The sequence below is a fragment of the Alligator mississippiensis genome, chromosome 1 (assembly GCF_030867095.1).
Source record: "Alligator mississippiensis isolate rAllMis1 chromosome 1, rAllMis1, whole genome shotgun sequence".
Taxonomy (NCBI): domain Eukaryota; kingdom Metazoa; phylum Chordata; order Crocodylia; family Alligatoridae; genus Alligator; species Alligator mississippiensis.
Genome location: NC_081824.1, coordinates 339,185,663 through 339,199,007, shown reverse-complemented (window position 1 = coordinate 339,199,007; position 13,345 = coordinate 339,185,663). Strand labels below are relative to the sequence as shown.

At 40.9% G+C, this 13,345-nt stretch overlaps 1 protein-coding gene across 4 annotated transcripts in view; it reads right to left on the bottom strand.

Moving 5' to 3' along the window:
* The window catches only part of HERC2 (HECT and RLD domain containing E3 ubiquitin protein ligase 2), a 194,051-nt gene that overhangs the window by 36,939 nt on the left and 143,767 nt on the right, over window positions 1-13,345 (bottom strand). For all 4 annotated transcript variants that reach the window (XM_059720957.1, XM_059720960.1, XM_059720959.1 and 1 more), the window contains 9 exons: window positions 13,168-13,258; window positions 10,003-10,180; window positions 9,678-9,759; window positions 9,424-9,595; window positions 6,643-6,787; window positions 4,580-4,805; window positions 3,417-3,588; window positions 2,595-2,781; window positions 1,015-1,155 (listed from right to left, as the gene is read on the bottom strand). In XM_059720957.1, the coding sequence (XP_059576940.1) occupies window positions 1,015-1,155; window positions 2,595-2,781; window positions 3,417-3,588; window positions 4,580-4,805; window positions 6,643-6,787; window positions 9,424-9,595; window positions 9,678-9,759; window positions 10,003-10,180; window positions 13,168-13,258 (1,394 nt within the window). The remainder of the gene's footprint in view (window positions 1-1,014; window positions 1,156-2,594; window positions 2,782-3,416; window positions 3,589-4,579; window positions 4,806-6,642; window positions 6,788-9,423; window positions 9,596-9,677; window positions 9,760-10,002; window positions 10,181-13,167; window positions 13,259-13,345) is intronic.

The window sequence follows — 13,345 nt, the reverse complement described above, 5'->3', positions numbered from 1 at the left end:
TATATTATATTTTTAGTTTTTGTAAGTATTTCTTAGGTAAATCTGTAAGGTCCCTTTCCAGCCCCTAACAACTATGAAACATGAAACAATTTTTTTGTTTACCTAAAGTAAATACCCAAGTAAAATACCTAAGTAAATACTTAAATAAACAATTATTACATACATTAGTACTGGGACTGTTGAGAAACCTTAAAAGGGTTTTACAGTTATTTTTATCTACATAAAGAATGAAAACAAAGATCTTTGTTGGGGGGGAGGTTAAAAACCATAAGAGAGGCCCACACAAGAACCAAAGAACTGCCTTTAGCTTGAAGAGCATGGGAACTTACTGGAATTCAGGAGACCCAGGTCCAAAATAAACAGAAAAGGCGCTTGGACCTGGTTGCCCACAACCCCATAAAAGCACTCTGCTATTCTGGAGTTGGCTTCGCCTCTCTACTTTCAGATGTTTCATCTTTTCATCCCCAGTGAAACCTTGGTCAATTTTGTACATTTTCAAGCAATGACACACACAAAATAGTGAGTTCAGTGTGAAAGGGTGACTACTGAAACTGAGTCTCTCATGCTGTGTATTGCCAGAAAACTATTTATAGTTTTGTCTTTAAATAACAACAGGTACAACACCAGAACAATTCAGTTGTTTGATACAGCGACATAACCTATGGGCATTTTTACATGTGCTCCAGGGGTCAGGGGGTGCTTTAATTAGAACAGCTCAGAGCCACTCCAACTAAAGAGCCCACAGCATCTCATGTATCAGCATCCCTGCACTTCAAAATGGCAGTGGGGACTCTTTAACTAAAACTCATTCAACAAGTCTTAGTTAAGTGCCCCCACCACCATTTTGAAGTGCAGGGACGCTGATACATGAGATGTGGAGCCTGGCTGGATGGAGCACGCTAATTAGCATGCTCCAGCCAGCTTAGTTAACCAAGTCTGCTCTGACGAGCTGAGCAGCCTCCCAGCATGTCTACAGATACCCTATATACTTAAAAGTATCTTGTAAAACATTACTTCTTTGGTTTTGGTCATTGTCTCTGCTATGATACTGGCAGCTCCAGGATCATCTGTGACTGGAATGAAAGGACGAGAAGAGGCAGCAGCAGCTGAGGGAGTTACAGCAGAAGGTGTCACAGCATCTTCTGAAGAAACAACCTACTCGAAGCACACAACAATCAGATGCAGAAGAGTGAAATACAACAAATACTTAAACTAGATTAATTTAAAAAATAAAATAAAAAGACTGATTATTTATGCTCAGGAAAGAGACCACAAAAATAGCAACAACTTACTCTTCTCCCTGTATTCTTAGCTTCTACATATCAACTGTTCTAGATGCTATACAGTGGAAAGACAATGCCTAAACCAGAGCTATTCTAGAAGACAACATATAACAGGTGCAGGAAACAAACTAGCTATTCAGATTAGAAAAGGGATGATCTGTTCTCTTTGGTAATAAATATTTTTCCTTTTATTTTTTTACATAAGAAATATTTTTCCATTTTTTTTTTTTTACTCCTAGTCACATGTAAGAACCAATAGAGCAGGACTCTATTCTGGCTTTCATTTACTACATCATACATCAGAAATGATAAAATTAATTAAAATTAAATAAAATAGGATTTAGAAAATGTAATGAAGATCTTTTTCATCCTGTTATATGCATTTTGGAGCCTCTGCAAACTTGTATATTGTTCTGATTTAGATCAACTTAAGTCAAGTTTCCCTTTCCCACTCTTGTCCCCCCCCCCCCCAATCACAGGATTAATCTAATTCGGGGGTTTTCAACTGTTTTTAATAAGTGCACCCTTGGCAGTCCCCTTTTTAGTAAGTGTATCCCCAGGGCAGGGGGGGAGGGGGAGGAGGTGGTGAGCAGCCGGACGTTGAGCAGGGTGTGGCAAGCAGCAGCAGCACAGCATTTATGTGGCCCTGTTCTCAACCCGCCCCGGCCCTGCTCCTGAGGCAGAGGCGCAGGGGGTGGTGGCGCTCCATCCCCACATATCCCTAGGACCTTTCAAAGTACCCCCAGATGTATGCATTCCCCCAGTTGACAACCCCTGATCTAACTGATCCAAAACAATCCTAACTTTTGCTCTCACAGTATTTTCGTGCTTGCAATAAAGGTATGAAATCAGAATGTTTTTCAGTGCAGTTTATTTTAGTATTTTTAGTGCATTTAACATTTTGGAGCTTTTCCTTGTTTATTTGATTCTCCTGTGGAACTGCATAAGAGCAATAGCAGTTCAGGGAGTTCATTTATAGTTATCAACTTGATTGGAAGGAAAAAACTTTTTCCTAAAAACTGAACTTGAAAACTTGGGTCTAAATTACATGCTAGGTCAATTTTCAAATCAGAACATGGTACTACTGTTACTTAAAATACTTCAATATCTATTTAAATAGTTGCTAAAATCTTGATATCATTTCTGAAGTATGATGCAAGATGCCTTTATCATGTATGGGTTTAAGTGACCTGTTGATACTGAAACTTATGAATTGATGTTATTTCATGATGAGGTACTGAGACTAAGTCAGGCATTACTTGACACATTCTAGATTGCTTATGGCACTGATAACAGAAATTATTTACTTACCTCCCCTCTCCTGTCTTGCCAAGGGTTTGGACTCAGTCTCTCTTCTACATCCCCTGTTAGCACACCCTCCTCCCCATTAGCAGGGCTTCCTGTAGATGCGGCATCTGATGGAGGGGCAGGGGATGCAGAGGGACATTCCACTGGTGCAATCATACTTGCAGGCATCAGTGCTCCAACCACTGCATCCCTAAATCAAAACGAAAAAATTGTTGAGAGCAGATCAGCATTAGCACAACAACGTCTTTTGCTCAGAAAAAGCCTTTATTTTAGTACTAAAGAGAAGGTTTTCCATTGCTTGGAGCCTGCAGACAGATTACTTCCTTTCTATTTGGTGGAACTCATGTTTGTTTCATTGAGATGAGTGAGATATGGAATTTCAAGCTTTCTAGATACATTACCATTTTAAAACATTTTCTTTTCATAATCGTACTCTCTCACTACCAACTGGAAAAAAATTCAAAAGGTGTTGGTCATCTGATCTACATTATCAGCAAGAGATATTACCAACAAAATAATAGTCAGATTTCCTTTTCCTAAAAAAAAAAAAAAACTTATTTTATATTTGCTGTGATGATCCTTTCATTACAAAGATTTCTAGATGAGCTAAGCTAATATTTCATTGAAGATAGTTAGAGTTTCTGGCTCTAAATAAGGAAGTAATATCATGAAGTTGATTTCAGTTTAACAGCAAAAGGAATTTAAGTGGAAGTAGAACATTTATTCTTTATGACCATGATTGCCTGATACGTGGCCCTTGAATAGATAGTAAGCTACCTTATGCTTTGCCCTGTAAAGTACAAGAACAAACTTTGGCATGCCTACCTGGCATACATGATTTGCAATGCTGTCAGTATATGAGAAAGTGCCTGCTGTTTCGCAAGGTTCCCATCTAACGATAAAAGAATCTTGGCAAGGGAAGGTCGATTGGGTTTGGAACTGCTCGCACCACTGATTTTGTTACTGGCAGCAGAAGAATCTGCATCTGATTGGACACCTGGGGAGGCAGAAAGAGAAAACTAGACTTTTTAAAAAGAGATAATGCGTTATTTACAAAGAAATCAAATAATTTCCATTTATGATGCTAATTTTGGAGAGGATTCTTAACCTACTGTTCCTGTAATTCAAATACTAAACCAGGCACTCAGCCTCCTCCACCAGCGACTCATAGTATAGAATCTAAATTTGCTCACTTCATTATTTTACACATAAAAGTCTACTATTTTACACACACAAGTAATTCCAATACGCTACTTTAACTTACTGGCATCTAAAGTAAGTTTTGCTTGAAAATAACTGATCAGATAGCATAAGTATTAATTAAGTGTGCTACACCCATACAGTGCTTAATTATTATTTCTTGTTAGGAAACATGTATTAAAAGGAAATACAGCAAAAGAATTTGTTATGTTATGCTGAACAAAAAATGCCACCTCTTAAAGGCAGCAGTTCCTTGGTCTTTAATGGTGATCATTTGTCTTAAAAGTCAAAAGGCAGGCTTATCATTTGTACCAAGAATTTTAGTAAAAGACAAGGAGAGCTGTTATCACCTTGACGGTCCAGGAAAAGGATAAAACAGCTGTATACACTTGCTAAAAATATATAGTTGATCCAATAAAAGCTAATCTCAAATAAAAATCCTTGCCTCTAGTAAACGGTGTAACATACAAGTGGATTAATATTACGGCTTCAACCACAGGACTTAATAAGGATTAGCTGGCACGGCATTAAGTTTTTTGAGAACGCAGTTTATAGTAAGTTGCTGGTCAAAGGACTCAAGTCTTCACATTAATACTGCTTTTATAACTCTCCTCAGCTTCAGGTCATACAACATTTTGGTTGCCCAAACGTTGTTTTATTTCATCCACTCTCAGAAAGACAGAACATTTAAAACCACCTCTCCTCTTCCCTTCTGCCCACCTGTCCATCCACACTACCACCAAACTACATACACTACACAATTCCTTTTTTAAAAAGTGCTATATTACCTAGATAAGAAGCGCCTAAAGGGTCCCTAGCTGTTTGGAAGAGTACTGGTTCATGAACAGATGGCGTTGCAACATCCACTGTTGTCCAGGCTACACTGTGGGAAGATCCACAAGCAACCCGGGTGATTTTCTGGCCTTCTAAACCCTGAACAAGGGTGGGTTTTCTGTTGACTGTAGTAGTTCCATTGCCTTGTTGTCCATGATCATTGTCACCCCAAGCATAAACCTGTAAATAATCACACATTTCAATACATTAGTCTGCTTTACTGATCCTTTCTTATTGTTCTTTCATCCAGCACCTACTTTACTTGATTTTGGTACTCAATATTATCTTGATTTGCAACGTATCAACTGGATTTTCCAGATTTGATGCTTTTAGGTATTATCATATACTAATACATAACTTGAGAGATCCATTCTATTTAACAGATTAATTCTCTTCATTCTTCTGCATGCACATGAAATTAATGGGATTATTTATACATGGATTATATAATTTATTTAATATAGCTATGAATATTCGTATTAAACCCATGGTGCATCCACATCGTGAATACCGCACCCCAGTGAAAGAGTACGTTTTAACTAGAAAAGGTACAGAAAACATAAACAAGGGGATCAGGGATATGGGATGGCTTCTATACAAAACAAGAATGAAAGGGCTATGTCTCTTCAGTCTCAAGTGGCCAAGGTAAATATGACTGACACCTACAATATCATGAATGGTTCATATGAAATGGAGAGAATTGTTATTTGAGGTCTCAAAATAAGAGAACTAGGGGGAATCCAATGAAATCATTAGGCATCAGATTTAAAACAAACATAAGGAAGTATTTGCCTAACCAGTATATAATTAACAGATGCAACTCATTGCCAAAAGATATTTTGAAGGCAAATAGTATATCTAAGTTCCAAAAGGGATTAGGCAAATGTGGGGAAGATAAATCCACTAGGGGTCATTAAACATAATGGCTAACCTACTGCTGGTGACAGAGAGGGTATGGCAAGGATCAAATCATTTCATCCTGGTTCTTGTAACTTTTCTTTTAAAGCAGGAGTAGCCAACCTGCAGCATGGGTGCTGCAAGTGGCACAGACAGCCTCTGGCAGGCAGCACAGTGGCAGATAGGGGAGGGAGCAGAAAGCAGAGCATCAGATCAGGCAGGGAGCACAGCGCAGGAAGCAGAAAGCAAAATAGAGCAGACAAGAGAAAAGGATCAGAGTAACACTCAGAAGGTGTGTGCACATTAGCATGGATGTGTGATATGTGGTACCACACAGGTCTGCAGCACCACACTGCACATGCAGGCATTCCCGCACTACTTTGCAGTGCATGGGAAGAGGGGGAAGTTGACCCTGAGAGATCGCAGGGTCAAAAACCCCCACTCCAATAAAAAAGTGGGACTACATATGTGGCAGCAGCGCGTGCCACCCAAAACCGGAGCCTGAGTGGCCGGAGCCATGCTCCAGCTGCTGTCCAGGCTTCCTGCTACAGAAGTGCCATGGTTGCAGCTGCCAGAGTCCCCCAGGACCCCAGTTAAACCTCCCCTAGCCCACCTGGGGTAATCTGCTGCATGCCAGAGCACACATGGCAAGGGCATCCCCAGGGACAAGTACCAGCAACACAAGGTGTGCCACTGCTACTTGTCCTCGAGATGCACCCAAAAGGTGCAGGGCTATTTTGGGCAAGCCTGCCAGAAAGGTTTTCCTAACTGCATGTTACTGTCAGAGATAGCGTGTTAGATAAGCCTTTGGTCAGGCCCAATCTGGCAATTCTCATGTTCTTAAAAGGCACTGATGGAATATCATAGTTGTTTCTGTACTTCAGAGTAAAGAACAAGGTGCTGACTGTGAAAAACACTTTCAATCACTGTAAGACAGGAACAAAGGTCAGATAAAAAGATGCTTGTACACACACACAGTTAATCATATTATATTTGTGCAAGGCTTTAAAAGTAAAACAATAATATACTGAAGAATATTTTTTCCATCCAATACATATTTTGACTACTACCACATTTCACTGTCAGTACTTCAGTTCTTTCCTGTATCAGGAAAACTTACTTGTCCTGTATCAGTGACAGCTAGGCAGTGAAGTGCACCTACAGCCACATGCACAATCTTTTTCCCCCTCAGCCCTTCTACAACCTGCGGCTTTCGCACGTGAACATCAGTGCCATGGCCTAGCCTGAAGTAATCGCCCTTGCCCCTGAAACAGATAAGAAAGTAAAATATTTAAAAAAAAGACAACCGCATCTTTCCAAATATTACATTATTTTGCCATTAGTTTTGCACACTGAAACCCTTAATATTCATGGGATATTGCAATCATCAGCAATACTATGCTTCAACAATCTTCAAGTCCAAAATTTAAAGACCTAAAGATGAAGATAACTCAGATCCATAACCTCACATCTTGACCTCACTACTAAGGAGCTATCAATTTATGTTGTTGTATGTATTAGTGGTTGCTCAAAAGCCAATTCTGTTATAAGACACAGTGCTACTATAAATTATAATGGGGATTATGTATTCAGACAGGACTGGGGTTTTTTTAATGGCATTATTAAAATAATTATCAAAACACCGTGCACAAAGGCAGGCTTTGCCACAAGGCTAATAAAATGTATGAAATCACAGAAAGCTTATGAAACTTTCAACATTATCACAAGCCCCAATAGAGATTACTTTTACTATCAACCTCTAACTTTTTCACAAATCATACATAATAAAGCACTAACTTTTCTCTTGCCAGTTCTATGGCAATGCATTAAATATCAAAAGCATCAGCTGAACAGAAAAGAACAAAGAGTTTTGGTAAGGAGAAACAATTTTCATTTTCATTCCTGGTACTCTTGTACAAGTTTTGTATCAGTAACTACATTCTAATCCAGGGGTGGGCAAAACACAGCTCACAGGTCCCCTGTGCTTCCTGCTGCAGCCACTCGCAGCCTGCACGGGGCTGTCCTGAGCAGGCACAGGCAGCCCCACGTGGGCTGTGAGCAGCTGCAGTGCGGGGTGCCAGTCATGGGTGGGTGAGGGGCCGCTTTTCCCCTGCGCTCAGCACCGGCTTGTAACCTGCCCCTGCTGCCAGCCTGGGCCCTGTGCCAGCTCCGGGCTCACCTGTTGGGGCTGTGCCATGGCAGCAGCAGCTGCGGCCCCCCCCCATTTGCGACGCCAGGCAGTGTTTGCCACCACTGCCTCTGGGCTGCCCAGCGCACAAGCTCTGGGCAGGCAGCAGCAGCAAACACTGTCCAGTGAGGCAAGCGGGGGGCCCCCAGCTGCTGCTGCCATGGCACAGCCCTGACGGGTGAGCCCAGAGCCGGTGCAGGGCCCAGGCTGGCAGCGGGGGCAGATTACAAGCTGGTGCTGAGTGCAGAGGAAAAGCGGCCCCTCGCCCATCTGTGGCCGGCACCCCACACTGCAGCCGCTCACAGCCCATGTGAGGCTGCTGGTGCCTGCTCAAAACAGCCCCCCACAGGCTCTGAGCGGCTGCAGCAGGGAGGGGCCACTTTTCCCCTGTGCTCAGCATGAGCCCCTTCCCTGCCAGCGAGCAGAGGGTCGGGGCTGTGTTCTGCCCCCCAACCTGTACCACGGAGTTAGGGGGGCACTAGGAGTTAACGGGCACAGCAGCAGGGCCCGCACTTGTGTCCCAGGGCCAGCGCCAGCAGGGCCCAGAGCAGGCTGGCAGGGGTACAGGGTCCTGGCCGGCAGGGGCTCTTTGAAAAAATTAAAAGAGCTATAAACATATGGAATGTATGCAGAACCTACATTACTACTACTACTAAGACTATGTGGAATAAAAGTTAAATTTTCTGAGTGTTAGCTAGCCATAATTATTCATTTTTTTAAATTAATATAAATTCAAACCATTTAATCAACTTTTGTCATGCTAAAAGAGAGCGTACTCTTGATTTTGAGACAATACTTTGTACATAAAGCAACAAAATCTGATTCAAGTAGAAAAAATACAACATTAACTATAGAACAACCTGTACTCTCAAGATTAGAAAGCATAAAGAAAAAAACCCACACATTTCATTTCAAGCAAAAGGAAATTAACTATATGATTTAATAGACTATATTAACATTTTTATCTGTTAGAACAATCTATTACTATTAATACCCTATCTAAGGGATATTAAAGGTACAGCCCAAGGAGTTGCTCTATCCAGCCTGCCAGGTGGCCTGCCACAGAATCCAGGGCCCTTAGGCCCCAGCGGACACAGCAAATCTGCAGTAGCAAGCAAGGGCTATTACAGCAGCAGTCACCCTCTGGTCACTTTGTGAATTTGTGCTGCTGTGGCACTACTTCCCCAGCTGCCAGCCCTGACACATGCCCTATGCTGGAGCTGGACTTGCCACTGCAGCACAAGACATGCAGTGCTGGCAGTGCTCTGGTCCCAGCACAGGGCACACAGTGGGGACTGGAGTCCCTACTTTGGGCACTGGTTCAGAGCTGCCACCATCATCTCCTGGTGCCCCCTGGGCCAGATCCAGCCCAGGGCACATGGTTGAATTTGACAGCCCTGCTCTGGCTCCTGTACGCTTCTGTCAGGTAAAGGTCTCATTCACTAAGCTAAGCACTTTACAAATACGTGTACAACAGAGACGTGTATAGTAAATGACAGTCCATGTTAACTCTTTGGAGTAATCTAAAAGACAACCATTAAGAGTGAAGAGTGCAAATTATAGAGCAGCAGACAAAAGGAGATAACAATAGCAGGATGTGACAGCAAACCTTATTCCCTTACAGTGCAGATATGCAAAATAAGCCAGTTGGTAGCAATGAATCCAAGTCAGGCACTTAAACTTTTAATAAATATTTCTTAGCAAACGACATACCAGGTCCACACCACTCCAGACTTTGTAAGCGCCAAAGAGAACTGAGCTCCACACTCAATCTGACAAACACCCTGGCCATTTAGTCTCTCAATGTTCTGAGGAATGTTGCATCCTTCACTTCCTCCTCGGCCGAGTTTTCCAAAATCACCATCTCCCCAGGAAAACACCAAGCCTAACGAATACCAAACCACATGTTAGCTCATGGTCATGGTATTTCTATGTGCTGTAAAGTTTCCAAAGCAAATTTTTCCTACCTTCATCTGTTAAGGCCAGTGTCTGAGCATCTCTGCTTCCACAAGCAACCTGAATGACTCTGTGACCAAGGAGCACTTTAACCTAAAATATACAGGTAATAAACAAGCTGGTCTCAAAAAATAACCATATCCTGAAGTTTCACTCAGTTTAAAATATTTGTAATTTTTTTTTCATATCCAACCTGAAAACACTGTTTAGCCCATTATGAAACAATGCCTTTACATGTGAAAATTTTGCAATTTTTAGCTTTTTTCCTCTGGTTATTATATACTCTACTCCGTATAGATATACACACATTATCAAAGACAGATAACACAGCTTTACCATCTTAGGTTTGAGTTGTGTAGCGTTGTCTCCATGCCCAAGCCTTCCATATTCTCCGAGACCCCATGTGTACAATTCTCCACTGGACGTAATAGCAGCACTGTGAGAACTACCACAAGCAATATCACGGATACGTTTAGTTTTCAGTGCTTCTATCAATCTTGGTTTGTCACAGTTCCTAAAGACAAAGAACAAAATAACGTGTTATCTTTTTTTGTGAAAAAGCAATACCCCATAAATCTCTGGACAATATAATAATCAAATGTCAGAAAGTATAACTTGATGTAACATCAATATCTAGAGATTAACATTACATTTTAAATTATTTTTTCCATAATTAACTTAAATTATGTTAACACGCTCTGTTTAGGCCCAAATAAAGATTTAACAAAAACCAAACTTTTAAAAGCCAAGTAAGTTTATTATTTACATAATTTAATTAGAAGTTTATTTTTAAGAAATACTTTGCACCACTGGCATTGCAGTGATCTGATAAGACAAAATCAGAAAGTGAAGTTAATTAAAACAATTAAAATGCGAGTCAATTAAAACGTGAAAAATGAAAATTCTGCTTTCACCCACGTGGAGCGATTTCTGAAGAGTGCCTCCAGCCTGCAATGCAAAGGCCCAGGTATTGAAGGAAAAAAGTGCCATTCTCATCATAGACCAGGGGTGATCAACCTTCAGCCCCTGGGCCAGATTCAGCTGCTAGTGTCTTGCCATCTGGACTGCAGGTCCATGGGAAGAGTCCTGGGCCATGTCCCTGCATATTAGATCTGGCACTCGAGGCTTAATCCTGGCATGTGGGACCCAAAGCCTGATCCCAGGGCAAAGAGCCTGGCAAAGGCAGCATGAGCCCCAGAGCCTGATCCCCACACGAGGCAAGGCAGAGGCAACGCAAGACCCCAGCGTCTGATTCTGAGATGAGGAACTAGGGATGCAGCACAGTCCCCTGGAGCCCTGATCTCAACCTGCAAAGCTTGCTGAAGCTGGCACAGGGTCCCAGGGCCTCGATCCCTGCACAGGCTGCCAGGCAAGGGTAGCTCAGGGTCCGAGGACCCCAATCTCAGTATGCAAGCCCAGGTGGGGGGCACCAAGGTCCATATCTGGGTACGCAGGCCCGTTCCTGGGACCCAGGGTCCAATCCAGCAGGTAGACCTGCCCCATACCACTTGCACAGCCTGGAGGTCCAAAAGGTTGAGCACCAGTCTTCTAGATCTACTCCTTCACAAGGGGAATAAATTAAGATAGGCATTAGGGTATGGTCATGGGAACCTGCTTGGAGCCCTTTCAAAAAGGGCAAGTTTCAAAATTTCAGCTACCTTTAAATGCATCCAACACCCTCATTGTCAGGTTTCTGGTACAGTATTAAATGCATATATTTGCAGATTACATGACAGATTTTGCCAGAGAAAGTAGACTTCCTTCTGTTTAGTGAATTTAACTCTACTCACTGAATTCATGGAATGGTTTCAATTTGACTAGGTTTAATAATAAATACTGTCTATATATTAGAAAAAAAACCTTATTGTTATGAACTTAGATAGGTCCTTTTGAAAACTTACCTCTTCAACAATGTTCACACTAAAGCTAAGAATATCTCCTAATTTTCCCTTTCAGTAAAATATTGTAAAACAGAACAAGTGTACTACTAAATCTACCTCTAAATTATATAACAGCACTGATCTAACTCTTCTTCCCTGGCCTATTATCCTCTTAGTCATCCACACTTTTGGAGTTGTATCCATTAGTGAGATTCACTCAATATTTGAGGTTGTTACTATATTATTTTGTGCATAGGTGCAGATGCCTGAACCTATTCTATGAAACCTTTGAATACTCCTCAGAACTATTAACTTATGAAGAATTTCCTATTGGTTATGTTTAAATATTTAATGTGTGTGTGGCAAAGACTGAGGCTAAACCTTCTTCCTTTCTAAAGGATAAAATATCAGCTTTTATAGAACTTGCAAGAAAAAAAGATCTACCACCAAGCTCAAAAAGTGTGCCATATGTCAAAATAAAAAGGTGACACTATTTAGACAATATTCAAGGCATCACTCAATTACTTCTCTATAAAAGCTAATGAAATAGTTACTTAAATAGATTGCATGACCTATGTTGTTAATACCAATACCACGAGTAGTTTTGTTCCAACACATACATAGCAATTGCTGATTTCACTTCCATAAAAATTCCAGACTCTCCCTATGCTTGAAGAGGGTGTTTGTGCTCAAAAGATTGCAAAGAACAGTTTTTTCCAACTATTTAGTTGGTCTAATGAAAGATATCACATCTACCTAAAAACCCTTGTCTGCTGATTTAATGCAAGTAATTTAGCTTGACTGATCTAGCAAATATTCAGATTTATAATTCATTCTCAATCACAAAACATTTATATACAGTATCAATACTGAATCCAGATTAATGGTATAGCATTTTTATTTATAAGCATTTCTAAATTACTCCATATTGTAGTATCCAAGTACCCTGTCCTACATTCTTTAACATCTTTCCTGTGGAACCTCAAGACGCTTCATACAGTTGATGACACCCAGCTGAACTGAAGGTATTTCAACTACTAATGTGAGGATGATATACTGCCTTAAAGAAAGGGTTTGACTTAATGGAGAGCTCAGCTAGATAGGGTGAACTTACCCACCATAGGATAAAGCACCTCTGGCTTTATTTGGTTCATCAACTATCTAAAAAAAATCTTTTTAAGGAGCTGGCTTGCTTAAAAAACCTACAGCCCTGTTGATGGCAGGGGAGAGTGCGAGCAACATCCAAAAAAAATGGAATGGAACCTTAATAGAGGTTGTCAGGTACCTCACCAATCCTCCCTACCGTACTGGCAACCAAATCATTTCACAGGCATCTCATGACCTTTCTACATTGATATACAGAAACAGCCAATTATAGACTTTGTTCTTGAAATAATTGGGGGGGTTTTAAAAGTACGTTCCCTTTACTTTACTTCTAACTTAAATATCTCTTTTAAACCCCTACAAAATGTACGAGACAACTTCTGCAATACAGATTGATATGAAAGGCTATATAAAAACCTAAGTAAAATACTTACATTAAAATACTGTTAAATACATTCTAGTATCATATTTGATACTTTTTCTGACTTTAAAATGCTAATACAAGTTCCATCCTTACATTCTACTGAAGTGGCCAAGTTTCCCATCATCTCCTTCGCCCCACGAAAATACCTTCCCATCAACAGTTAGAGCCATAGCATGCCGACCACCTGCAAGAGTTTAAACCATAAATTTCAAACAATATTACTGTTTTGTCCTCCATCAATAAAGACTAGAACGTGGTTAAGATAGGAAAG